Raw genomic sequence first — 26,809 nt, 5'->3', positions numbered from 1 at the left:
CCCCTCCCGGCTACAGCAAAGCGAGGCAAGAGAACCGCGCACACGCGCACGCGCACACAGTGATCCAGTCTCCCGCCGGCGCGCGAGCGCTTCCCACGCCCAGTGCGCGAGTCCCCGCCCCTAGCCACGGCGCGCCGAGGGGCGGGGCGAGGCGGGGCTTCACGAGGAGCCACGGGAGGCGGCACCAATCGCGGGGCTCCTCCGCCTCCTGGTTCGGTTTGAAATTTTGCGCAGGCCTAACGGCTCGCGGATCGGCTACCGGGAGTGAGACCGCCGGTGCTTGCGGGTGGTTGCTGCGTTCGGGCCCGCGTGGAGAGGGTCGGGGCCTCGACACCCGCCTGCTTGGAGCGTCCGCCATGAGGAGAAGGTGCGGGTTGTGGGGGAGTCGAGGGGGCGTGGGAGGGATCGGTGCCGGTCCCGGGTGCGGGGCGGTGGCGGGGCTGGGCGGAGTCCGAGAGGCCGCCTTAGGCCTTGGGCCTGGGTGTCTCGTCAGCCGGCGCCCGAGTGAGGCTGGAAGAAGCCAGGCACGGCTGGGAAGCGGCGAGCCGGTGCACGGGCCGCGGACCATTGGCGGGGTGGAGGCCAGACCTGACGTGCGCCTTCCCCGGGGCCGCGGGCTCCCGCAGGCCCCGACGCCCGGTTGCGGGCCGAGCGCAGGTGCCCGGGAGAAGCGGCGGGAGGCCAGGCGGGCCCGCGGCGCCCCCGGTGCGGGGCGGTCAGAGCTGGCGTCCGGGAGCCCCACCCTCTCCGCCAGCAAAGCGTCTCAGGTGCTGCTGCTTGGCACCGACGGCTTGTTCTAAGTCCTGAGTCTTTTATGGTCAGTGTTTCTAGTTTTTCTTTAAATAAAGACGTGCAGTTTTTAATTTATCGTTGCTTTCGATGTATCTGCGTTGCAGTGTTAACACTTTACGTGAATTGGAAAGATAGCTTGGTTTTCTTGCAAGTTGAAAAACTCCGATAAAGGAATTTTTTTCCCGTCGTTTTAACAACTTCTCAGGCAGTGCTGGGAAAGGAGTGTCCGAATTGAAATTGGGACCAGACGCAACACACTGCCCCCTACCAGCCTTATGACTTTGGGCAAAAATGTTGAATGTCAGTTTGCTCATCTCTAAAATAAAAATAATGCCGGTGCATAGGACTTTTGTGTTAAAAGCGATGCAGATGTTAACCTTATTTTCTATAAGTAGTGGGTGAAGCATTGTGATGATTCACTATTAAATAATTTATAGTTATTAGTCAAACTGATTGATGTATGGCTTTGTAAGTTTCCTCCTTCCATGATTACTAATTCCGACCGTTCTTTTTCAAATGCTTGCCCTCGTGAGAATGGGAATGGAGTACAAATCACTGGTACCATTGGAAAAACAGATCTCAGGTGTAAGGTTGTGGATTACAAATATCTTATATAAAAGACAGCACATTTAAGCTGCTGTGCGTTTCAGCTAATGACGCATTCTGAGGACTAGTAAAAATTTAAATGACATTTTACAGAAACTCTTACTCCAAGTCCATTAACAGTTTTTGGATTGTTCAGGCACCTACTGCTTTCAAGAAAGTAAATGAAGGGGGAGGAAAAGTTATCAATTAACTTTGGTTCCAGGCTGACAGATATAATTAGGCGTTAAAACAGCAACTGGAATTACTCTACTAACAAAACCAGACTTTCAGGTAATCTGGATTTCAGGTATTCATATTTAGAGAGGACTATGAGAAGTATGCCTGAGGAACACGGTTATCAGAATGGTCACTGAATTAACTATTGGCTGTCGATTTCTGAAGCAGATTGTACAGAGGAGCTTAACAAAGCTTCTCTGGAGAGCTATTTAGGAAAAAATAGGACAGTGTATGAGTAGAATGCTGCCAGAAGGTAGGAAATCATTTAGAGGGTCATTTGGGATATCTTCCAGTCTAGTGACTTAGGTTCAAGAGACTGGAGAAATTGGCCCCCCTTTTCAACCTCTGTATTCTTGTAAGCACCCTCAGTTTTTCAGTGATGTATTAAGAAAAAAGTCTCAAGTTTGCACCTTTTAGGGAATTACCTGAAACCGTTTAGAAAGGCACTACATAATTGTACCATGATGATTATTTTTGTAACATTTTTTATGCTTTTATTTTTAAAGTCTTATTGAAATTTACAATGTTGTGTTTAATTTCTGCTGTACAGCAAAGTGAGTCAGTTATACACATATATATTCTTTTTTAAAACACTATTTTATTTATTATTTTTTTTTAATTTATTTATTTATTCATTTATTTTTGGCTGTGTTGGGTCCTCGTTGCTTCGCGTGGGCTTTCTCTAGTTGTGGCGAGCGGAGTCTACTCTTTGTTGTGGTGCGTGGGCTTCTCATGGTGGTGGCTTCTCTTGTTGTGGAGCACGGGCTGCAGGCCCACAGGCTTCAGTAGTTGTGGCTCGCGAGCTTTAGAGCGTAGGCTCAGTAGTTGTGGCGTACCGGCTTAGTTGCTCCATGGCATGTGGGATCTTCCCAGACCAGGGATCGAACCCGTGTGCCCTGCATTGGCAGGTGGTTTCTTAACCACTGCGCCACCAGGGAAGCCCCACATCTTCTTTATCCATTCATCTGTCAATGGACATTTAGGTTGTTTCCATGTCTTGGCTATTGTTAAGTAGTGAACATAGGGGTGCATGTATTTTTTCAAATTATAGTTAGTCTGGGTGTATGCCCCAGGAGTGGAATTGCTGGATCATATGGCAACTCTGTTTTTAGTTTTTTGAGGAACCTCCACACTGTTTTCCATAGTGGCTGCACTAACTTACATTCCCACCAATAGTGTAGGAGGTTTCCCTTTTCTCCACACCCTCTCCAGCATTTGTTATTTGTAGACTTTTTATGATGGCCATTCTGACCAGTGTGAGGTGGTACCTCACTGTAGTTTTGATTTGCGTTTCTCTAATAATTAGTGATGTTGAGCATCTTTTCATGTGCCTGCTGGCCATCTGTATGTCTTCTTTGGAGAAATGTCTATTAAGGTCTTCTGCCCATTTTTCAATTGGGTTGTTTGTTTTTTTGGTTGTTGAATTGTATGAGCTGTTGGTATATTTTGGAGATTAAGCCCTTATCTGTCGCATCATTTGCAAATGTTTTCTCCCATTCTGTAGCTTGTCTTTTCATTTTTTTATGGTTTCCTTTGCTGTGCAACAGCCTGTAGGTTTGATTAGGTCCCATTTGTTAATTTTTGTTTTTATTTCTATTGCCTTGGGAGACTGAACTAAGAAAACAGTGGTACAATTTATGTAGGAGAATGTTTTGCTTATGTTCTTGTCTAGGAGTTTTATGGTGTCATGACTTATATTTAAGTCTTTAAGCCATTTTGAGTTTATTTTTGTGTGTGGTGTGGTGGTGTGTTCTAACTTCATTGATTTACATGCAGCTGTCCAGCTTTCCTAACACTGCTTGCTGAAGAGACTGTCTTTTCCCCATTGTGTATTCTTGCCTCCTTTGTCAAAGGTTAATTGTCCATAGATGTATGGGTTTATCTCTGGGCACTGTATTCTGTTCCGTTTATCCAAATGTCTGTTTTTTTGCCAGTACCATGCTGTTTTGATTACTGTACCTTTGTAGTATTGTCTGAAGTCTGGGAGGCTTATGCCTCCTGCTTTGTTCTTTTTCCTCAGGATTGCTTTGGCAATTCTGGGTCTTTTATGGTTCCACATAAATTTTAGGATTATTTGTTCTATTTCTGTGAAAAATGTCCTGGATAATTTGATAGGGATCACATTAGATCTGTAGATTGAGTAGTATACCATGATAATTATTATCCACAGTGACTGCACTCAGGCATCGTAAGATCATACAGCTTTTTTGAAACATCTTTATTTGTTCAAAGATTCTTCTTGAATGTTTATTATATATAAGACACCATTCTAAGTGTTGGGGATTCAGCAGTGAACACAACTGACATCCTTGCCCATTAGAGGTTACATTTTAATAACAAAGTGAAAAGGTAATAAGCAAATTTTACATTAAATGGTAATAAGTGCTATGGAGAGAAATCAAGCAGAGAAAGGGGATAAGTACTGAAGGTGTGGGAAAGGGGAGTTGCAGTGTTAAAGAGATTGGTCAGGAAAGGCCTCCCTGAGAAGGTGATCTTTGAGAAAAGACCTAAAGGCGGCAAGGGGCAAGCCATGGGACACCTAGGGGAAGACAGTCTAGGTTGAGGGAATAGCAAATGCCAGTGCCTGAGGTAGGATAGTGCCCGGTGGTCTCCCGAAAGAGCAAGGAGTCCAGTGTGACTGGAGTAGATTAAAGGGCTCTGGAGGCCTTTGTAAAGGCAGAAGCTTTTCCTCTAAGATAAGGAATCACTGGAGGATTTTGAGGGCATGGAGGCTTGTGGCTTCTGTGCACAAAATAAGCTTAAGGAGGCCAAGGCAGAACCAGGGAGACCAATTAAAAGACCAGGGCAGTGGTACAGATGAAGAGATGATAGTGGTGACCTGGACCAGGGAGGTAAAGGCAGAAGTGGGGAGGGGTGAGATTCTGGCTGTCTTTTTTCTTTCTTCCCCTTAATATTTATTTATTTATTTAGGCCACACCAGATCTTAGTTGTGGCACACGGGATCTTTAGTTGCAACACACGAACTCTTAGTTGCGGCATGCATGTGGGATCTAGTTCCCCAGCCAGGGATTGAACCCAGCCCCTCTGCACTGGGAGCGTGGAGTCTTACTCACTGGACACAGATGTAGAGAACAAACGTATGGACACCAAGGGGGGAAAGCGGTGGGGTGTGGGGGGGTGGGATGAATTGGGAGATTGGGATTGACATGTACACACTGGTGTGTGTAAAACAGATAACAAGATAGATAACTAATAACTGTGTAAAAAATAAATAAAATTCAAAAAACAAGAGAAAATTATACTGTCATGAGAACTGCTTCTAGAATATTTGGTAATTCCAAACACTTGTTAAAGTAATCAGCTCCAAGGGAGGGTTAACTTTTTCATTATAACAAATTGTGTTTAGGCCCATCTCCTGGAGTTTAGCAGTCCATCTGCTGTATAGGTGTTTGTTTTGGTTTTAATTGAATTTGAGATCTATGAATTTTATCCCAATTTCATGTCATTTTATTTTGTAGAAGTAATTTGACTAAATGAATTAGCAATCATATCTGTTTTTCAAGCTAAGTCACAAATTTCACAACTTTCTATTATGTGCCAGGTTTTTTTAAATAACAGCTTTATTGAGATACAATCCTCATACTATACAATTCACCTATTTAACATGTCACAATTTAATTATTTTTAGTATATTCAGAGTTGTGCAACTATCACTGCAGTCAGTTAACATTTTTATTATCCCTTTAAAAAACTCATACCTATTAGCGGTCAATCCCCTTTTCCCACCCACCTCCCTCCCCTGAATCCCAGCCCTAGGCAACTGCTAATCCACTTCTTTCTCTATAGATTTGCCTATTTTGGATATTTCACATAAATGGAATCATGATATGTCCTCTTTTGTGACTGGCTTCTTTCACTTGGCATAATGTTTTCAAGGTTTATTGTCAAATATTATTCCATTGTATAGGTATATCATATTTACCTGTTCATTAGTTGATGGCCATTTGGGTTGTTTACACTGTCTTAGTTGTGGCACACGGGCTCCTTAGTTGCGGCTCGCTGGCTCCTTAGTTGCAGCAGGTGGGCTCAGTTGCAGCAGGTGGGCTCCTTAGTTGTGGCACGTGGGCTCCTTAGTTGTGGCATGCATGTGGAATCTAGTTCCCTGACCAGGGATTCAACCTGGGCCCCCTGCATTGGGAGCACAGAGTCTTAACCACTGCGCCACCAGGGAAATCCCTCTTGTATAGGTTATTTTACATAAAATGCTAAAATTAGGATTTTGACTTTTGGGTTCTTTTGTCTTAAAAGTGAAGTGCAAAGGGATTATTTGTCTGAGGAAGCACTTTAGTTAAACTTCAGTTAATTGAGATTATATTAAATACCTTGATATCTGTTAACATTTCTAAAATGGAGTACAGTAAATTCTTTTTTTTTTTTTTTTTTTTTTTTGCGGCACGCGGGCCTCTCACTGTTGTGGCCTCTCCCATTGCGGAGCACAGGCTCCAGACGCGCAGGCTCAGCGGCCATGGCCCACGGGCCCAACCGTTCCGCGGCATGTGGGATCCTCCCGCACAGGGCCACGAACCCGTGTCCCCTGCATCGGCAGGCGGACTCTCAACCACTGCGCCACCAGGGAAGCCCTTTTTTTTTTAAAAATAATTTTGGCTGCGCCGGGGTCTTAGTTGTGGCATGCACGTGGGATCTAGTTCCCTGACCAGGGATCAAACCCGGGCCCCCTGCACTGGGAGTGCCAAGTCTTACCCACTGGACCTGTAATTTCTTTTAAATACTCTATTATGTGGGTATTGATAATTGGCCATCTGGTATAGGCAGCTGGTATTTGTGCAGAAGCTTTTCTTGAACTAGGACAGGCAACCTTTGAGTTGGGATTTCTTGGCTAGAGAAATGTCTTGGATGTGAATATATTAAAACCTAAGGAGGACTTCCCTGGTGGTGCAAGGTTGGGAATCCGCCTGCCAATGCAGCGGACACGGGTTCAAGCCCTAGTCCAGGAGGATCCCACATGCTGTGGAGCAACTAAGCCCATGCACCAAAACTGCTGAGTCCACGTGCCACAACTACTGAAACCCGTGCGCCCTAGAGCCTGTGCTCCACAACAAGAGAAGCCACTGCAATGAGAAGCCTGCACAGCACAATGAAGAGTAGCCCCCGCTCGCCGCAACTAGAGAAAGCCAGCGAGCGCAGCAACAAAGACCCATCGCAGCCAAAAATAACATAAAATAAATAGAGACAGAGAGGGAGAGAGGGAGGGAGAGAGAGAGAGAGAGAGAGGAAGGAAGGAAGGAAGAAAGGAAGAAGTGGGCAGAAAAGAAAAAAAAACTTATGGAGAAACTGATGTTCTTGGAGATCTAGGCTGGTGATTCAGAACCCCTGAATATGCTGCGACAGAGGGGGCCAGTGAGAGCCTCTGTCCTCATCATTTGCACACAAAGAGCTTCAGTGACTTGTTCGAGGCCTCCTGGCTGACTGATAGAAAAGCACATCCAGAGTTTAGTTTCTCTGGTGCCAGAGTGGTCTCTTTGTTATCCAGGTGTACCAAGAAAGGAGAGAAGATCTCTGTTATTTAAATGCTGTGTGAAGCAGACTAAGGGTTGTCATTTTTAAAGTAAAGGTTTTTTTGAGAATTCCCTGGCGGGCAGTGGTTAAGACTGTGCTTTCATCGCTGAGGGCACAGGTTCCATCCCTGGTCGGGGAGCTAAGATCTCACAAGTTGTGCAGTGAGGCCAAAAAAAAAAAAAGAAAACTAAAGTTTTTTTTGAAAGATAAAACACAAGGTACACAGTTAAATTTGTGCTTCAGATAAAGAGTGAATAATTTTTTTTTTTCGGTATGTGAGCTTCTCACTGTTGTGGCCTCTCCCGTTGCGGAGCACAGGCTCCGGACGCACAGGCTCAACAGACATGGCTCATGGGCCCAGCTGCTCCACGACATGTGGGATCCTCCCGGACCGGGGCACGATCCCGTGTCCCCTGCATCAGCAGGCGGACTCTCAACCACTGTGCCACCAGGGAAGCCCATCAGTGAATAATTTTTAAATAAACTTTTTGTAATTGAAGTGTAACATATATTCAGAAATGCACACAGGTCAAGTGAAAACTTGATAGATTTTCATAAAGTCAGCACACGCTGTGTAACCACCCCTCCTTGTGCCCTCTCCAAAAGTCACCACTTCCCAGGACAATGACAACCACTATCCTGACTTCTCAAAGCAAAGCTTAGTTCTGCCTGTTTTTGAACTTTGTATAATTGGAATCACGTAGTGATAGATGCTTGCATATCTGTCTGTTTTTCCTCTTCTTCCCCAACTTTTTGTTCTGTTTTTCCATCTTAGTTGTTTCTTTTACCTCCTTTTTTAAGATTTGAGGTATAATTTACATACAGTAAAATTGACTCATTTCACATGTACAGTTTGAATTTTGGTCACTGTGTATAGTTATGTAATCACCATCACCATTAAGATCTAGAAGCATTCTGTCACCCTAAAAATAGTTGCCTTGTGCCCTTTTGCAGTTGATCCCCTGTCCCGATTTCAGGCAGCTCATTTGCTTTCTTTCACTATAGTTTTGCCTTTTCTAAAATTTCATAAGGTAGAATCATATAGTATGTAGTCTTTTTGCATTTGACCTCTTTCATTTAGCATAGTTCAACGTGATGTTTCTGAGATTCACCCATGTTTTTTATTCATTGCTGCATTATTCTATTGTAGGAATGTACTGTTTCTCTATTCTGTTGATGGACATCTAGGTTGTTTCTACCTTTATGATATTATGAGTAGTGCTGCTTTGATCATTCTGGTACACACCTTTGGTACATATGTGTGCATTTCTACATATGTAGACATGGAACTGCTGGGTTCAGCTTTAGCAGATACTGCCAACAGTTTTCAAAGTGGTTGTACCGATTCACACTCCAAGTAGTAGTATATGAAAGTTCTGGCTTTTCTGTATACTCACCAACACCTGATTATTTTTTAAATTTTAGTCATTCTGTAAATTAATAGTTGTAATTTAAGAACAACAACAAGGCCACCTACTGAATGGGAGAAGATATTTGAAAACAGTATATCTGAGAAAGGGTTAATATTCCAAAATATACAGAGAACTTACACAACTCAACATTGAGAAGAACAAGCAACCTGATTAAAAAATGGGCAGAGGATCTGAATAGACATTTTTCCAAGGAAGACATACAGATAGTCAACAGGCACATGAAAAGATGCTTAACATTACTAATCAAAAGGGAAATGCAAATCAAAACCACAATGAGATAATCACCTCACAACTGTCAGAATGACTATTATTAAAGACAACAGATAATGCGTATTGGTGAGGATGTGGAGAAAAGGGAACGCTTGTGCACTGTTGGTGGGGATATAAATTGGAGTAGCCACTATGGAAAACAGTATGGAGATTCCTCAAAAAATTAGAAATAGAGGCTTCCCTGGTGACACAGTGGTTGAGAGTCCACCTGCCGATGCAGGGGACACGGGTTCGTGCCCCAGTCCGGGAGGATCCCACATGCTGTGGAGCGGCTGGGCCCGTGAGCCATGGCCGCTGAGCCTGCGCGTCCAGAGCCTGTGCTCCGCAACGGGAGAGGCCACAACAGTGAGAGGCCCGCGTACCGCAAAAAAAAAAAAAAAAAAAAAAAAAAAAAAAAAAAAAAAAAAATTAGAAATAGAACTACCATATGATCTAGCAGTTCCACTCCTGAGTATTTATCCAAAGAAAACAAAACACTTAATTCGAAAAGATATGTGCACCTCTATGTTCATTGCAGCTCCAAGATATGGAAGCAACCTAAGTGCCCATCAGTAGATGAATGGATAAAGAATATGTGTGTATGTTTCTGTGTGTATGTATGTATGTGTGTGTGCATGCACACACACACTGGAATATTACTCAGCCATAAAAAAAGAATGAATTCTTGCCATTTGTGACAACATGGATGGACTTAGAGGACATTATGCTAAGTGAAATAAGTCAGACAGAGATAGACAAATACCATGTAATTTCACTTATATGTGGAATTTAAAAAGATAAATGAACAAACATAATAAAATGTAAACACAGTTATAGATACAGAGAACAAACAGGAATTTGCCAAGAGGGGTGGGGGGTAGGGGGAGGAAAGAAATAGGTGAGGCAGATTAAGATATACAAACTTCCAGTTGCAAAATAAATGCATCACAGGTATGAAATATACAGTGTGGGAATATAGTCAATAACTATGTAATATCTTTGTATGGTGACATTATCATAGCTAGGCTTATTGTGGTGATCAGTTTGAAATGTATAGAAATATCAAATCACTGTGTTCTGTAACAGGAACTAACATAGTGTTATAGGTCAATTATATTTCAAAAACAAACTCATAGAAAAAGAGATTAGAGTCTTAGGTAGAGGCTGGGGGTGGGTAATTGGATGAGGGCAGTCAAAAGGTTATAAGGAATCAGTTTTAAGATAAATAAGTACTAGGGATGTAATATAGAATATGATAAATATAATTAGCACCACTGTATTTTTAAAAATACTTATTTATTTTATTTATTTATGGATGGCTGCGCCGGGTCTTCTTGAGGCGTGCAGGATCTTTAGTTGCAGCATGTGGACTCCTAGCTGCGGCATGCACTCGGGATCTAGTTCCCTGACCAGGGATCAAACCCGGGCCCCCTGCACTGGGAGTGTGGAGCCTTATCCACTGGACAACCACGGAAGTCCCAGCACCACTGTATGTTATTTATGAAAGTTGTTAAGAGAGTAAACCCTATGAGTTCTCATCACAAGGAAAAAAAATTTTTTTTCTTTTTATTTTGTACCTATATGAGATGATGGATGTTTACTAAACTTATTGTGATAATTACTTTATGATGTATGTAAATCAAATCATGCTGTACACCTTAAACTTATACAGTGCTATATATGTCAATTATAGCTTAAAAAAACAGGAAGGGAAAAAAATGAGTAACAAAATTGCAATAAATTGCCGGCTATTTTATAGGAGCTGACATTTTTGTCTGTTTTTTCTTTAATAAAAGCGTGTAAAATTCTGTATTGTACTGCCATAGGTAGAATCATTGCTCAAAGTCCAGATTCTGAGTATTTTTCAGAAGATTGAATTTCCACACTGAATTGATAATATGATACTGGATTTTGCTTTGCCAGTGTTGTGGTGTTTGGAGGGGGAAGGATAGGGGAGTGTTCAAGATGAGTTAAGCTGAATGCTTGTTTTCAGTTTGTTTTGGCCTTGAGCGCACTGCAAAACTAGTTTGTTTAGTTTCTGTAAATACTGCTTTTAGTCTGGAGGCAGTGGCTCATGTAGCTGGCTTCTCTTTTGCTTTTTAGTGAGGTGCTGGCAGAGGAGTCCATAGTATGTCTCCAGAAAGCCCTGAATCACCTTCGGGAAATATGGGAATTGATTGGGATTCCAGAGGACCAGCGGTTACAAAGAACTGAGGTTGTAAAGAAGCATATCAAGGTGAGTTGAGTAATAGTGATCTCTTTGTAGTGGGACAGCGGTAAGGATGTTGGTGTCTCATCTAAGATAGCATATAGAAGTGACACTAGGATGTCACAGGCTCCTCCTGGTTTTTTGTTTGTTTGTTTGTTTTGGCCGCACCATGCAGCATATAGGATCCTAGTTCCCCGACCAGGGATCGAACCTGTGCCCCCTGCATTGGGAGCGCAGAATCTTAACCACTGGACCGCCAGGGAAGTCCTGGTTTTGTTTAAGTCCTTCCTTTAAAATTTGAAATTATGAGGGTTTTGGTGTTATTTGTTGTTTGAGGCCAATGGAGAAAACACCCAAAACTTTTATGGGACTGTTTTATCTCTCGTAGGACCTCCTGGATATGATGATTGCTGAAGAGGAAAGCCTGAAGGAAAGGCTCATCAAAAGCATAGCCATCTGCCAAAAAGAGCTGAACACTCTGTGCAGTGAGCTACATGTCGAGCCATTTCAGGTACATGGCAGGGTTTCAGGGGATCCTGCTTGGGTCTGAGATTTAGGGAAGAACTTTGATTTGGGGCTACAGGTGGAAAGTTTCCTTGTAGGGCTGATACTGGACATGAGAAATGGGGGAAATGTGCTGCCTAGTTACTAGGTTCCAGCAAAGCAATTTTCACTTATGTGAAGAGTTGCCCTGTTGAGAGGTGAAGCAGCTAAGTGTTGCAATGTTTTAATCAAAAACAAGCCTCTTACTATCAATTTGTAGGACACAAAATTTTTTTTAAACTCTGAGCTAGGCATAGATGATATCATTCCATTCTTTCTTTGAAAGAAAGTGAAGAGAGCTACTTAGGAAACAAAAGTGACTAGTAATATAAAGAAAAGTTACCCAAAAAACCCGCCTCTGTGGATTTTTTCATACCCGAAAGCTACACATCACTGAACAAGCCAGAATGGCCACTTGGGAAGAGATGTCTCCCAGCTGGAATATCAAGAGAGTGTAGTCAAATTCAGGGCATGCCATGTTTATCTGTGTACCTTGCTGAGAGGTTGCTGTCCTGTGGTCCAGCACAAATCGGACTTGAATGAGGACACCAGCAAGCATGACATGGATGACAGAGGGACCCCAAAACATATCCCTGGTTAGAACTGGTAAAAACAGTGTTGGGATCATAAAAATGAAGACAAACGTGGAGATTGGGAAGGTAATTAGAATAGATGTGGGTGCAAGGACAGCACACAGTGGCTAATGTGGTACCAATAAGGTCTCAGGTCCCTCTCCCTGTTACAGAAAGAACTGCCTGGGTATCTCAGTGGAGTCAGCCTAGGAGGAGGAGACTGTCTCTAAAGGGTTAAGGCTAATTCACTTCTGGTAGCCAAGAGCAGTCAGGAAGACTGTGACATCAGTAGAGCTTCCTGAAATCAACACAAATGGCATAAATATCATTGATTTTGGACAAATAGTTTATTTAGTCTTTTTTTTTTAATTTTCAATATGAAATTGGGTGAGAAGTTAGATGTACAGTGGTACATCTCCCTTAAATTATATGACAGTTCTTAGTTCACCAATGTTGAGTAAAATTTATAGGACATATAACTGCCACTGTTTTGTTCTCCTGCTTATCAGTTAGGAGTAGAGCAAGGAGTGCTAAATTGATTGTTATTGGTTGAGTGATGTTTAGGATTATTGGGATAAACATTTAGTTAGGAGCTAAATATACTACCCTATAGCTAATTCAAAATAAGCTTTTCAACCAATTTTTACCTCTTGTAAAAGTGCCCTGGTACCTCTCCTTACTGGGGACCTTTGTTAGGGGACCTTCTTTGTGCCATATTCTGTTAGCTGTAAGTTGATTTATTTTTAAGTTTAACTAAAAGTCTGTCATCCTAGTCCTCTTTCGTTGTCTTCTCTTCCTTTGAAGAAATCCTCTTGGAACCTTAACAATAGTACATTGTCTCATACAGGAAGAAGGAGAGACGACCATCTTGCAGCTAGAAAAGGATTTGCGCACTCAGGTAGAACTGATGAGAAAACAGAAAAAGGAGAGAAAACAAGAACTGAAACTACTTCAAGAACAAGATCAAGAACTGTGTGAAATTCTTTGCATGCCCCACTATGACATTGACAGCACCTCAGTTCCCAGCTTAGAAGAGCTGAGCCAGTTTAGACAACACGTGGCAACTTTGAGGGAAACAAAGGTGTGCTTACATTCATAGTTCCTAAAAGTCATTTGACTTTCCTCTAGGTATCTTGTAATCTTCTTTTTTTTATAGGCATCTAGGCGTGAGGAGTTTGTCAACATAAAGAGACAGATCATACTGTGTATGGAAGAATTAGAACACACACCAGACACAAGCTTTGAAAGAGATGTGGTCTGTGAAGATGAAGATGCCTTTTGTTTATCTTTGGAAAATATTGCAACACTACAGAAGTTGCTACGGCAGGTAATGTCTAGTCAAATTATGGCCTGGGATCTCCATAGTATCCAGCAGTCTGAGAAAAATGCAGTTTTTTCCTTTAAGATAATGAGATAGGGCTTCCCTGGTGGCCCAGTGGTTAGGAGTCCACCTGCCAATGCTGGGGACACGGGTTCAATCCCTGGTCCGGGAAGATCCTACGTACCGCAGAGCAACTGAGCCCATGCGCCACAAGTACTGAGCCTGCGCTCTAGAGCCTGCCAGCTACAACTACTGAGCCTGTGTGCCACAACTACTGAGCCTGCGCGCCTAGAGACTGTGCTCCGCAACAAGAGAAGCCACCACAATGAGAAGCCCTCGCACTACAACGAAGAGTAGCTCCCTCTAGCCGCAACTAGAGAAAGCCTGCCTGCAGCAACGAAGACACAATGCAGCCAAAAAAAAAAATAATAATAATAATAATAGTATTATATGAAACACAACCTTGATTTTTTTTAAACAAAAACCTTAATTTATATATAGCTCTGAGAATGTGAAATTGAGTTGTTTTTTTTTTTAATGTTTATTCATTCATTCATTTAGGCTGCGCTGGGTCTTTGTTGTGGCACGCAGGATCTTTTTTAGTTGCGGCCTGTGGATTCCTTAGTTGCAACATGCAGACTCTTAGTTGCGGCATGCATGCGGGATGTAGTTCCCTGACCAGGGATCGAACCCTGGCCCCCTACATTGGGAGCAGGGAGTCTTACCCACTGGACCATGAGGGAAATCCCCTGAAATTGAGATTTTGGATGAAATAATAATAATCATTTGAATTAACTTAGTGTTTAATTGAAAAAAAAATTTTTTTTAATTAAAAATTTGAATCCTAATTCTTGGGGTCTGAGATCCTACCATAATGACAGCCTTACAGTTTGTTTTCAGAAGTCATGAAAACACACCTCTTCACAGTCTTGTAAAAGTGCTTCTTCTCCATGTGGGTACAGATGTGTCTCTGTGGGAAGCCAGAGGGCCAGTTTTCTCTGTGCTGCTGTCTTTGCTATAACCACTGGCTTTCCTTGCTACAGCTGGAAATGCGAAAATCACAAAACGAAGCAGTGTGTGAGGGGCTGCGTGCGCAGATACGAGAACTCTGGGATAGGTTGCAAATACCTGCAGAAGAGAGAGAAGCTGTGGCCACAGTTATGACTGGGTCAAAGGCCAAGGTCCGGAAAGCGGTAAGAAACCCAAAGGGCGCTGGGTCAGCATTTTGGTGTCAAGTCTGATGTCTTTACCAGCTTCTGCCTTGAGTGAGCCTGTTTTTAAGACAAGCGTCAGAAAACAGTGGCAGTAGCCTGCTCATCTTTTATCTTTCGCATATGTTTCTTAGATTTCTGGCTCCTATGATATCATTGTTATAAAGAGTGTTGACTTACCTCTGTGGTTTTGTATTGTAATTTTATTAAAAAGGGGGAAAATATTTTGCACACCTACGTGAATATACAAGTATGACAAGCACTTTTAACAGGTCTCTTTGTTTCAGCTGCAATTAGAAGTGGATCGGTTGGAAGAACTGAAAATGCAAAACATGAAGAAAGTGATTGAGGCAATACGAGTGGAGCTGGCTCAGTACTGGGACCAATGTTTTTATAGCCAGGAGCAGAGACAAGCTTTTGCCCCTTACTATTCTGGTTCGTACAGAAGCGTCGCTCTTCACGTGGCCTGCTCACTTGTCTTTTACAAGTGCAGACATTCACTGGGAAGTATTTCCTCTACTGAACAGACATTGCTACCTTTCCAGGCCATTCAACATAAATTGCCATTCCCGTTCAAATAAGCATTTGCAAATGCTATTGGGAAATAAGGGATCTCTTGGTTTCTGAAGCAGTATATCTCCGTAGCATGTAGTTGTGAAGCTCAAGTTTAGCAGGTGCTTACTCTGTGCCAGGCGCAATGTCAGACTCTTAACGGGATTATCTGACTTAATTCTCATGTCAAGAGATGAGTACACTGAGGCACATAAATGTTGAACAACCTAACCCAGAGACACACAACAGGTAAATGGCAGAGCCCACATTTGAGCCCACGAGGTATGACCCCAGGGCCCAATGGAATTCTAATCTGACCTGAACTGAATATAAAGATGAAGCCATCTTTACTAAATTCAACATTTTTGGACATTTTCTGTGACTCAGCCCTCTGTTGGGCAGGGTGGAAAGGAAGAATATGAAAGAAACCTAAGACAAGGCAAGAGATGACAGAGTTTTGAGAATCTTAGTCCTTTTAGTCCACACCCTAGTCCCTTAGTCTCTAGTACCACCAGACTGATTGGGACAAACCTGGCTTTTATTATCCACAACATACACTTACTCGTGTATCATTTTTACTGTAAGGAAGAAAATTCTGTTTCCATTTTAGGGGGATGAGGGATTAGTAAATTGGGATACTAATCACTAGAGGGATTTTTTAAAACTACTGGGCCTATATCTTGCAGAGGACTACACAGAAAATCTGCTCCAACTCCATGATGCCGAGATTGTGCGGTTAAGAAACTACTATGAGGTTCACAAAGAACTCTTTGAAGGGGTCCAGAAGTGGGAAGAAAGCTGGAAGCTTTTCTTAGAGTTCGAGGTACTGCCTTAGTTTTTGTCTGTTTTCCTTAGAGTACAGTGAAGTGTTAAGAAAGCATTCCCTGTATAGAGTCAGAGGCCTGCTTCCTTTGCTCTTTACCAGGTTTCTAATACCATCTTTATCATTAAGTCTGTAAATTACTGCTAACCCATCTGTATTTGTCAAGCTTATATGCAGAAACATGTAAGAGAAAACCCCAAAACTAATGCCTTAAGTAAGGTTGAAGTTTCTTGCATAAAGGAAGTCTAAAGGTAGGCAGTGCAAGGCAGGTATGGCTATTCCACAGTCAGGGGGTCCCAGGCTTCTCCAGCTCATAGCTCCTTTACCACTACGGGGTGGATCTTACCTTCCGGTCCAGGGTGGTTCTAGAGCTCCCACCATAGCATTTCAGGCAGTGGGGTGGAGGAGGGAACACAGAAGGCATTGCTCCTCCACGCCCTCTAAGAGGTTTTCCCAGGCTCTCTTCACAGCACTTCTGCTTAAATGCCACACCAACTACTGGCGAGGCTGGGAGAATCACTATCGCAGATAAATTCAGGTTCTATTACTAAGGAAGGAGAGAAAAATGGCTGTTGGGGCAGGCAACTAACATCCTGTACTCTTCCAACTTTTGTTATTATCTTAGAAAATTGCCTGGGTATTTGGAGCACATTTATGTACTCTGAATTCCTTTTGTTTTGATAGACTTAGCACAAATCGATTCCCTTAGAGCATTTTAGAGCTCAGAACTGGGACTAGGACGAGGCAAGTGAAGCACCTTGGGCACGAAATTCAAGGAGACTCATTCTCAGGTTCATACTTGTCCTATTAGAGCTTGAACAGGCCTTTAGAGAATCTGGAGTTTAACTCCTTCAAGTTTCCAGGCAAGAAACTAGGACTCAGAAGTGGAAAAAACTGTGAGAGCTCACAGCTGTTTAAGAGCAAGTGTTCTAGTCCTCAGTTACTCCTTACTTCTGGTTGAAAGCAAGAAGGAGTAATAAAAGTCAATAAAGAGCTCAGCCATGAACAAGAGTGAAATTTTGCCTTTTGCAACAACATGGATGGATCTATATAGGGTATTATGCTTAGTGAAATAACTCAGAAAGGCAAATACTGTATGATACCACTTACATGTGGAATCTAGAAAATAAAACAAACTAGTGAATATAACAAAAAAGAAACAGACTCACAGATACAGAGAACAGACTAATGGTTACCAGAGGGGAGGGGGAAGGGGGGAGGGGCAATAAAGGGGTGGGGGTTTAAGAAGTACATACTATTATGTATAAAATAAATAAGCTACAAGGATATAGCGTACAGCATGGAATATAGCTAATATTTTATAATAACTATAAATGGAGTATAAACTTCAAAAATTGTGAATCACTGTGTTGTACACCTGAGACTTATACTGTAAATCAACTATACTTCAGTGTAAAAAAAAAAACCATGTGTATACACACACACACACACATACACACACACACACACAGACAGTAAAGAGCCAAATAAGCGACCCTTGTTTACATGCCGGTATTTAAGAAAAAATAAGAAACTAATTACCATTCCTTTTAGTTATTGCTCATAATCAAGCAGTCTGGAAAGGAAATAGAATTTACCAGTTTGGTCCCCAAATTGTCAAGATTGTTTCTAAACTTTTCTGATTATCTGCCCCATTTTTTAGTGTATTCACGTAATTTATATTTACAAATTATACACTTATATTACTGTTCTGATATACTGTATACACTGTAGAATAACAAAAAACAGAAAAGTTAAAAAGAATAAGAACCCCAACATTTTACATTTTTTGTCCATTTTGTGAGGGTTAATTTAATAAAAACCAGATTATCTATAAACTCAACTGAGCATATTTAAGCTGCATTGTCTCAATATGCTGGAAGTGAGTGGGCAAGTAGGGGTGCCACCACCAAACCCTCTGAGTGTAGACCTCCCCCTTGTCCTTCCGCATACCCCATTTCCTGTTGGTGACATCTGAACTCAGGAAGGGAGCCAGTGACATTGTGCATTAAATATTAAAGCCTGTCTTTTTAGACTAAAAAGGAAACACTAGTTTTCCTGCACCCCAGTGTATGATCTTGCATATGCCTTAGAGTGTTCACACCCCACTCCCTGCCTTAGAAAGCCACAATTTCTCACTGCTAAAAGTGGATGGGAATGCAAAATTCTGAAGTCTCCCTAAAAATATGTATCTGTTTATGAGAGTGAGGATTCTTAGCAGACGTGACTGGTCTGACTGTCGGGGGTTCACTCTAATTAAAATGTATTTTTCACAGAGAAAAGCTTCAGATCCAAGTCGATTTACAAATCGTGGAGGAAATCTTCTAAAAGAAGAAAAGCAGCGAGCCAAGCTCCAAAAAACACTCCCTAAGGTAATATTGTTACTGAAAGAGTTTTTGGTGCTTGGCTACAAAATGCCTCACTTTTTGTATATCTCTTGCTTTGAATCATTTTTCCTTAGGTAAAGGATAATAAGTATATACTGGGCCTACCTAGTACAAGCAACTGAATATCACGTTTTACTAACTTTTTAGGGCTGCCATAACAAAGTACCAGAGACTGGGTGGTTTAAACAACAGAAATTCACTTTCTCACAATTCTGGAGGCTAGAAGTCTGAGATCCAGGTGTCAGCAGAGCTGCTTCCTTCCGAGGCTGTTCTCCTGGCTCCAGACAGTAGTCTTCTCCCTGTATCTTCACATGGGCTTCCTTCTGCTTGTGTCTGTGTCCAAATCTTCTTATACGGCTACCAGTCATGTTGGATTAGGACCCACCCTAATGACCTCATTTTAACTTAATTACCTCTGTGTCCCAATAAAGCCACATTCTGAGGTACTGGGGATTAAGACTTCAACATATGAATTTGGCAGGGGACATAATTCAGCCTGTAACACAAGGTAACCTTTTGAGAAAGTGCTTTGGACTTCATTACTATTCTCTTTTTTTTTTTTTTTTTTTGCGGTACGCGGGCCTCTCACTGTTGTGGCATCTCCCGTTGCGGAGCACAGGCTCCGGATGCACAGGCTCAGCGGCCATGGCTCACGGGCCCAGCCGCTCCGCGGCATGTGGGGTCCTCCCGGACCGGGGCACGAACCCGTGTCCCCTGCATCGGCAGGTGGACTCCCAACCACTGCGCCACCAGGGAAGCCCACTATTCTCTATTTTAATAATAATAGTTGGGCCTCCCTGGTGGCGCAGTGGTTGGGAGTCCGCCTGCCGATGCAGGGGATACGGGTTCGTGTCCCGGTCCGGGAGGATCCCATATGCCGCGGAGCGGCTGGGCCCGTGAGCCATGGCCGCTGAGCCTGCGCATCCGGAGCCTGTGCTCCGCAACGGGAGAGGCCACAACAGTGAGAGGCCCGCATACCACAAAAAAAAAAAAAAAAAATAATAATAATAATAATAATAATAGTTAACATTTATTGAATTAAGTGCCATATACTGTTTCCAAGTGCTTTCCATTTTATTAATTCATTTAATTGTCACAACATCCTTAAGAGGTTGGTATTATTAATTCCATTTTTACAAATGAGGAAACTGAGGCACTGAGAACTTAAGTAACTTGCCTACCTCTTCACAGCCAGTAAGACGTAGATTCCAGATTGGAGCCCAGATAGTGCCGCTCTAGTGTACACTGCATATTTAACGTTGCTGGTCTCCCCCAGTGCTGCCTCCAACTTTGGGCGCCAAAACTGTAGTGGTCAGGCTCTGGGTTCTCGCCTTTTCCCACCTTCATGTGTATTATGAATGAACCATCCCAAGACTGATTTCTGGCCGCTCCAACCTGTTCCCACGTGGGTCCAGCTACCTGAAGTCAGGCTAATGATACTCTGGGGAGGGAGGAGGCATTCTTTGGGAGAATCATTTCTTTTGGGCTTCACACCAAAAATTTGAAGTAATTAACATGTCCTTGTTTCTGGTCTCAGTTGGAAGAGGAGCTGAAAGCAAGGATTGAAATGTGGGAACAGGAGCATTCAAAGGCATTTGTGGTGAATGGGCAGAAATTCATGGAGTATGTAACAGAACAGTGGGAGATGCACCGACTGGAGAAAGAGAGAGCCAAGCAGGAACGAGTAAGTGAACCCAGTTTGGGAGGAGGAGAAGATAGCATGAGTGAGCAGCCCAGAGTCTCTGCCAGGGCTCTAGGTTGAAGAAGGAGTAGCTCATGGCAGCTCTTTTTAGCTCTGGGTGCAGAGACTTGCGCTAGATTTCTGGCCCTGCCTCTGCCCCCATCCCAGACCTGTTCTCCTTCTGGGATTTGTCACTCTTGCTTCTGACTTTCACATAGCAACTAAAGAACAAGAAGCAAACTGAGACAGAGATGCTCTATGGCAGTATTCCGCGAACACCCAGCAAGCGGCGAGGACTGGCACCTGGCACGCCAGGCAAAGTGCGCAAGGTAAACACGAGGCTGCATGAACTGCCATGTCTGAGGCATTTTTGAGGCTAGGGCTCTGCCCATCTCTTGCCTTCTGTCCTGCAGAGATGGGAAAGACTTTTTCTAGCCTTCCAGGTTGAGTCCATTTGACAGTGTGAATGCAATTCTGCAGTTCAATCCTGAGTAGGGTCTTGACAGTGACAGTCGAGGAGTGGCCAGCTTTGATGTGTGCCAGTTGTTGAGTCCCAGATTAAACTCGGGAGCCAGCAGCTGCCAACATTCTGTAATGATGAGAACCTTCAGAGGTTCATTCTGTAATTCCAACAAGTGACCATGGCACTATGTGAAAGAAGACTTTTATGCCTGGCAAATGGGATACCTAATACTCGTTAATCTCTAGAGCAGGAAATCAGGGAGTTCTTCCTTCCTTCTTTCTTTCTTTCTTTCTTCCTTTGTTTTTTTAAAACCATTTCTTTAATAAATGAAGTGGAGCATTATTTTCCTTTTCCCTTGCAACTCATATTTTATAACACATAAAATGTTTTAAAAATCACCTGTAATGTAACTCCAGGAGAACCAATGAGAATATTTGGTGTTTTCCCTGCTTCTGTAAAAAGCTTTTTAAAATAGTGTATTTTCACAAAATAGAGATCACATATAATTTTGATTTCTGCTTTTTCCCTAGTTGGTATTGGTTGTGATTTTTTTTTTCATAGCATCAAACTTTCTTCAAATAACATGCTCATTCTTAGCTATATATTCTATTCTTTTGACATAGTGTCATTTACTAAACTAGTTCCCTATTGTTTGATATTAGGTACTTAATTTTTTATTAGGAAAATAATGTGACGAAATTTTAAAAACGTGTTATAAAATTCTAGAAAGGTTTTTTTTTTGGCTGTGTTGGGTCTTTGTTGCTGTGCGTGGGCTTTCTCTAGTTGCTGTGAGAAGGGGCTACTCTTCATTGCGGTGCGCGGGCTTTTCATTGTGGTGGCTTCTCTTGTTGCAGAGCGTGGGCTCTAGGCGTGCAGCCTTCAGTAGCTGCAGCACGTGGGCTCAGTAGTTGTGGCACACGGGCTTAGTTGGTCTGCGGCATTTGGGATCTTCCCGGACCAGGGACTGAACCCATGTCCCCTGCATTGGCGGGCAGATCCTTAACCACTGTGCCACCAGGGAAGTTCGAAAGGTTTGTTTTCATTAAAAGTTTGAGAATCTCTCTATTAGATGCTGAGAACACAAAGATTAAGTGATACGGCCCATGATCTCAAGAGTGCTGCATTCAAACATTTCTCAAGTGCTGGCTGCACTGATCATTCAGTCTGTGATACCAAAGCAGTTATAACAATGTACGCTTCCAGTGGTAGTGCCTAAGTGCTACGCTGGCTCCAATCTTTGCCAACATGTGATATTTTCAGACTTTACAATTTTTGCCCATCTGATGGGTGTGAAGTAATGTCTCATTATAATTTTAGTTTGCATTTTCCTAATTACTAATGAAGTTGAACCTTTTGCCATGTTCATTAGCCTTCTGGATTTCCTATTCTGAGAAGTTTTTGACAGTTTTTCTGTTGGAACATTTGTTTCTTTCTTGCACATTTTATAGGAATTCTTTGTATGTTCTGGATGCTATTTCCTTGTCAGTTGTGTTACAGTAGCTTTTCCCAGCATTTGTGTGTGTCTTCTGTAGCTTGTCTTTTTTTTTTTTTTTTTTTTTTTTTTGGTTGTGCCGGGTCTTAGTTGTGGCAGGTGGGCTCCTTAGTTGTGGCATGCGAACTCTTAGTTGCGGCATGCATGTGGGATCTAGTTCCCTGACCAGGGATCGAACCCAGGCCCCCTGCATTGGTAGCTCAGAGTCTTAACCACTGTGCCACCAGGGAAGTCCCTGTAGCTTGTCTTTTTACTCTTTATGGTGTTTTGTTGATGAACAAAAAGTTCTTAATATCAATATAGTAAAAATGTTTTCAACCTGTTTTCTTAATGGCTTGTACTTGCAAATAACCTACCCAGGACCTGAGGCACACAGATATTTTCCTGTGTTGTATTTCCTAGTTTGTGTCTTGTATCTGAATGGTCTTGCTATCCCATTTAAGGTTTTTAATCCACCTAGAGTTTTTCCAATTAAAGAAAAAGCTTACAGCTTTAGTGAATAAAGTAGACACATAATATTTAAAGTGTACCCATTAATAAGCTGTGATATATGTATGCACCGTGAAACCCTCACCACAATCAAGACAATGAACATACCCATCACACCCAAAGTTTCCTTTTGCCCCTTTGTTTTCTCTTTGCTTCCCTTACCACCCATTTCCCTCCCCCCACCCACTTCCCACTAGCTCCTGGCAACTGCAGCTTTGCTCTGTTACTATTGATTAGTTTGCATTTTCTAACATTTTATATAAATAGAATCATACAGTATGTATACTTCTGTGTCTGACTTTTTTCATCTGTTGTTGCATGTATCGGTAGGTTACCCCTTTTTATTGTTGAACAGTATTCCGTTGGACGTATATACCACAATTTGCTTATCTAGTTGCCTGTGTTGATGGATATTTGGCTTAATTCTAGTTTTCTGGCTGCCACACATAAAGCTGCTATAAATATTTATATGTAAGTCTTTGTATGGATATATGCTTTCATTTCTCTTGGGTAAATACCCAGGAATGATATGGCTGGGTCTTATGATAGTTGTCTGTTTAACTTTTGGAAACAAAATGGTTGTCCCATTTTATGGAACACTGAATGCTTTTCACAGGTGTCCTCAAAGCTCTTCCCCATGAAAAACAACCTTAGACTGCTTCCCATCCTCACTCTCTGTAGTGTAGGGATGGGCTGCTAAGCATGTCATCTCACATCAGTAATCTCTTTTCTTCTCCTTAGCTGAACACTACCACTGTGTCCAATGCTACGGCCAACAGCAGCATTCGGCCTGTCTTTTCGGGGACAGTCTGCCGCTCCCCTGTGTCTCGCCTTCCACCTTCTGGCAGCAAGGTTAGTATGCTCTGTGTACAAGCACATCCCCGACACTGCCCCAACCTATGTACTCCGGGGACTGCTGGGAGGTGGAGAGATTGCATACTGTCCTCTGGACTGAGAAGGAACTTTGAGGCCGAAAAACAAAGCAGGCACCTTCATAAAGTGCAATTATGAAGTTTATTGTGGGTAACTTGCATACAGGCAGGATCGGGCAGACAATGACCCAGAGGCATTTGCAGCTGCACTCAAGCGTGAAAGAGACAGGGGGGGATTTAAGGGGGCCAAAGCTAAAAATAGAATCTGACTACTAGGGAGGAGCACATCTATAGTGACAGGAACTGGGTGGTTTTCCTCCTGCCAGGGTCTCAAGACCATTAATCATCTACATCAGCAAAAGGCATTCTTCCAGTTTTCTTAGCAGATGAAGGCAAGGGTCAAAGTTGATAGGGAACTTATCTGGCTTGGCCTCATTCCTTGTAAGCTGAAGCTCAGTCATGCAGGAAGGGGAGGGGATGGGACTGTAGGCCTAAGATGGAGCTGACAAAAAGGAGTCAGTATGGTTCAGCCATACAGGGCCCCACCTAACTTGTTCCAGTTTCTAAGATCCCTGGATTCGGTTATCATTGAGATGCTGAAAGTTGACAGATGTAAGCTAGCTAATCTGTCAAAAACTAAATGAGAGAAGAGAATGGTCACTTTGAGCCCCGTCCGGTATCACAGGAAGCACTGGGATGTGACTGGGAAACTGAAGAGTTTCCATAGGCTTAGTTCAAAGCCTGGTCTTCAGTTGCTACTGAGCGAGGTCCTTGCATGTGGGTTCCAGCCCAGTGACACTGGACAACTAGATGCAGATAGGTACTCTCACCCAAGGAGGGAGTGAGGAGTGCGTGCTAAAATGTGTTCAGTCTTTCAGGTATTTTACAGACTATGCTCAAGATAAGGGTTCTGCAGATCATTAAGAATTTGTATGTTTTTAAACCAAAAGTAGGGACTTCCCTGGTGGCCCAGTGGTTGGGACTCCATGCTTCCAACGCGGGGGGTGTGGGTTTGATCCCTGGCTGGGGAATAAGATCCCGCATGCCGCACAGCGTGGCCAAAAGATAAAAATTTTTAAAATAAAATAAGCCAGAAGTACAGGATTACAGACACACGAATAATATAAAGATGGTATCAGCCTTGGATAATTTGTGTGTGTGGTCATTATAAGGATGATACATTGGTCGATCTTTCTTTTCTCTATAGCCAGTCACCACTTCCACCTGTTCGGGGAAAAAAACACCCCGTGGCATCAAGCATGGAGCCAACAAGGAGAACCTGGAGCTCAATGGCAGCATCCTCAGCGGTGGGTACCCTGCCTCGACCCCCCCACGACGCAACTTCAGCATTAATTCTGTTGCCAGCACCTATTCTGAGTTTGCGGTAATTCACCTTTTCTAATATCTACCAGTCCCTGGGGAGCACACAGTTGGGGCAGAGTGGGTATCTTCCCAAGGGCACCCAGGCTATTAGTTAGGGCAGTTCTTTGGAGGCTGAGAATCCCTTTCCTGACTTGACCATGGCGTGAGGTGGGGGTGGTTTAAGGGTGGTGTATAGGAAGAAAGATGGCAGCAGCAAGCAGACATTTAACCTGGATCCTTCTGCTTAAGAAATACCATTCCCTGGCTGCAGGAGGTGAACCTTCTCATCACTGCCCTGGTGCTCTCTTGGTGGAGTTCTTGGTAATTGTCTCAATTCTTCGTTCTTAGGAGGATCCGTCCCTCTCTAACAGCTCCACTGTTGGGCTTCAGGTCTGTATGGCAACCCCTGCGTTTCCCATGTCCCTTTTCCAGACTGATCTGTCATCTGCTGGCTTCATTCCCATCTGGGCACAGGGCTACACTAACCAATAATCTCAGCTGTACTATCATAAAACCTTTTTTTAACAAAGGAAGCAGGAATTCCTAATACAGACTTCAGAAATAATAAATATCTGGCTTAAGTTCCCAACAGACTGACTAACCTGCCGATTAACTTGTTCAGACTTGAATTGGATTCTCAGCCCCATCTAAAGTCAGGCAAAGTTTTTTTATCATGTTATTTCACAACAGAAAACTTTCACCCTCCCCAGTTGTGACATTAAAGGCCTCCAATGTGCTGCAAGGAATAGAGGCCCCACCACGTGGGGAGGGGAGCCCCAGCTGTGTGCTGCCTATGAGGTTCTTGGCCTGTGTGCTGATTACTTCCTGGAGTATATATATGTCTTACTAACCCCTCAGAGCTGAATTGCCAACTTTCTGTCTACTCTGAGCTAGCCAATGCTCGTTTCTTTGCCTTTGCCTATTTTCCACCACATTGAACTGCTAAAGCATATATGAGGCACTGGAAGAAAGTAATTTTTTCCCACAATGCTCTTCAGCTCCTAGTAACGTACTCCACATTTACCAACACTTAACTGCAGTGCACTTTCCTTAACAATGTGTGTTCTCTCTTCCCTCAGTATCTAGCTGTTGAGAGGTAAGCCTGCCCCTCACCTTTGTGGGGGATACTGAGTTAAAGCCTAGGGCATCGACTCTCTTGCTGCAGTGATGGAGAATGTGACAGCTGCCCAAGGCTATCATTCATTTTGAGCACTGAAGCTAGTTTTATATTCTTTTACTTTTGTCAAGTTACTTGACAGGGGTGGTTCTACCTATAGAAGGTGGGTATTTGTCACTCTGGCTAGCTGATTGCTGGACAGAGTCCAGCTTTCTCTTTTGTTTGCTCAGCCAAGCCCACTTCATCCACTTGCTGCTTACATATATCTGTTTCTCTCTGGCTAGGCTGAGGGAGATTCTTCTGGTTTTGGTTGCTATGGCTGGTAGACTCCACCAGGCAGCACTGAAGCCAGTAGACTAACCTCTACTAACATCTGTCCTTTCTCAGTGGTCATTCCTGCTCTGTCTTCTGCTTCTCTACCATGTGCTCCAGCATGAGATCAAATCACCAGCAGGTTACAAGGCCCTCAGCCCCAGGGATTGGTAGATATATGTTCTGGCCCATTGTTTCCTAAAGGGCTCAAAAGACCAAAGCTTGTTGCCTACCTAGCTTGACAACTCAGAGAGTACTTTGTGATAATAAGGGATTTCTATTCTGTGAGGTTTTAATAGAATGGACTGGCTGAGGAAAGGGATCAAGGGGCGTATGTACACATGCTTAATCTGTGACTAAGATGTTCAGAATCCCTCCCCTTTTGTTCCTAACACAGCCTGTGCGGGGCTGTATGCTGCCACTCACCCGTGCTTACAAGGGCAGGGGATGTACGAGAGGGGACAGTAACGCCACTGATGTTATTTATTTTTCAACAGCGAGAACTTTCAAAGGCTTCCAAATCTGATGCTACTTCTCGAATCCTCAATTCAACCAACATCCAGTCCTGA

The 26,809-nt window shown here is 43.0% G+C and overlaps 1 protein-coding gene across 2 annotated transcripts; it reads left to right on the top strand.

Moving 5' to 3' along the window:
* Positions 1-258: 258 nt before the first annotated feature.
* On the top strand, positions 259-26,809 carry PRC1 (protein regulator of cytokinesis 1; the record flags this gene model as incomplete). 2 transcript variants are annotated; one of them, XM_079700925.1, is made up of 15 exons in its annotated part: positions 259-367; positions 10,938-11,070; positions 11,432-11,554; positions 13,006-13,239; positions 13,315-13,485; positions 14,523-14,672; positions 14,978-15,125; positions 15,929-16,065; positions 18,342-18,437; positions 19,990-20,136; positions 20,352-20,462; positions 23,319-23,429; positions 24,657-24,833; positions 25,160-25,201; positions 26,738-26,809. In XM_079700925.1, exons 1-15 carry the CDS (start codon positions 357-359, stop codon positions 26,807-26,809), a joined length of 1,863 nt encoding a protein of 620 aa, XP_079557051.1. In that variant the 5' UTR covers positions 259-356. The 2 variants fall into 2 exon arrangements, with proteins under 2 accessions (XP_079557051.1, XP_079557050.1); XM_079700924.1 differs by lacking the exons at positions 259-367; positions 10,938-11,070; positions 11,432-11,554; positions 25,160-25,201 and having other exon boundaries at positions 13,051-13,239; positions 24,657-24,756; positions 26,738-26,766.

The sequence above is a fragment of the Hyperoodon ampullatus genome (genome assembly GCF_949752795.1).
Source record: "Hyperoodon ampullatus genome assembly, chromosome: 3".
In the NCBI taxonomy this organism is placed as follows: Eukaryota; Metazoa; Chordata; class Mammalia; order Artiodactyla; family Ziphiidae; genus Hyperoodon; species Hyperoodon ampullatus.
This window is presented reverse-complemented; position numbering and strand designations above follow the sequence as displayed.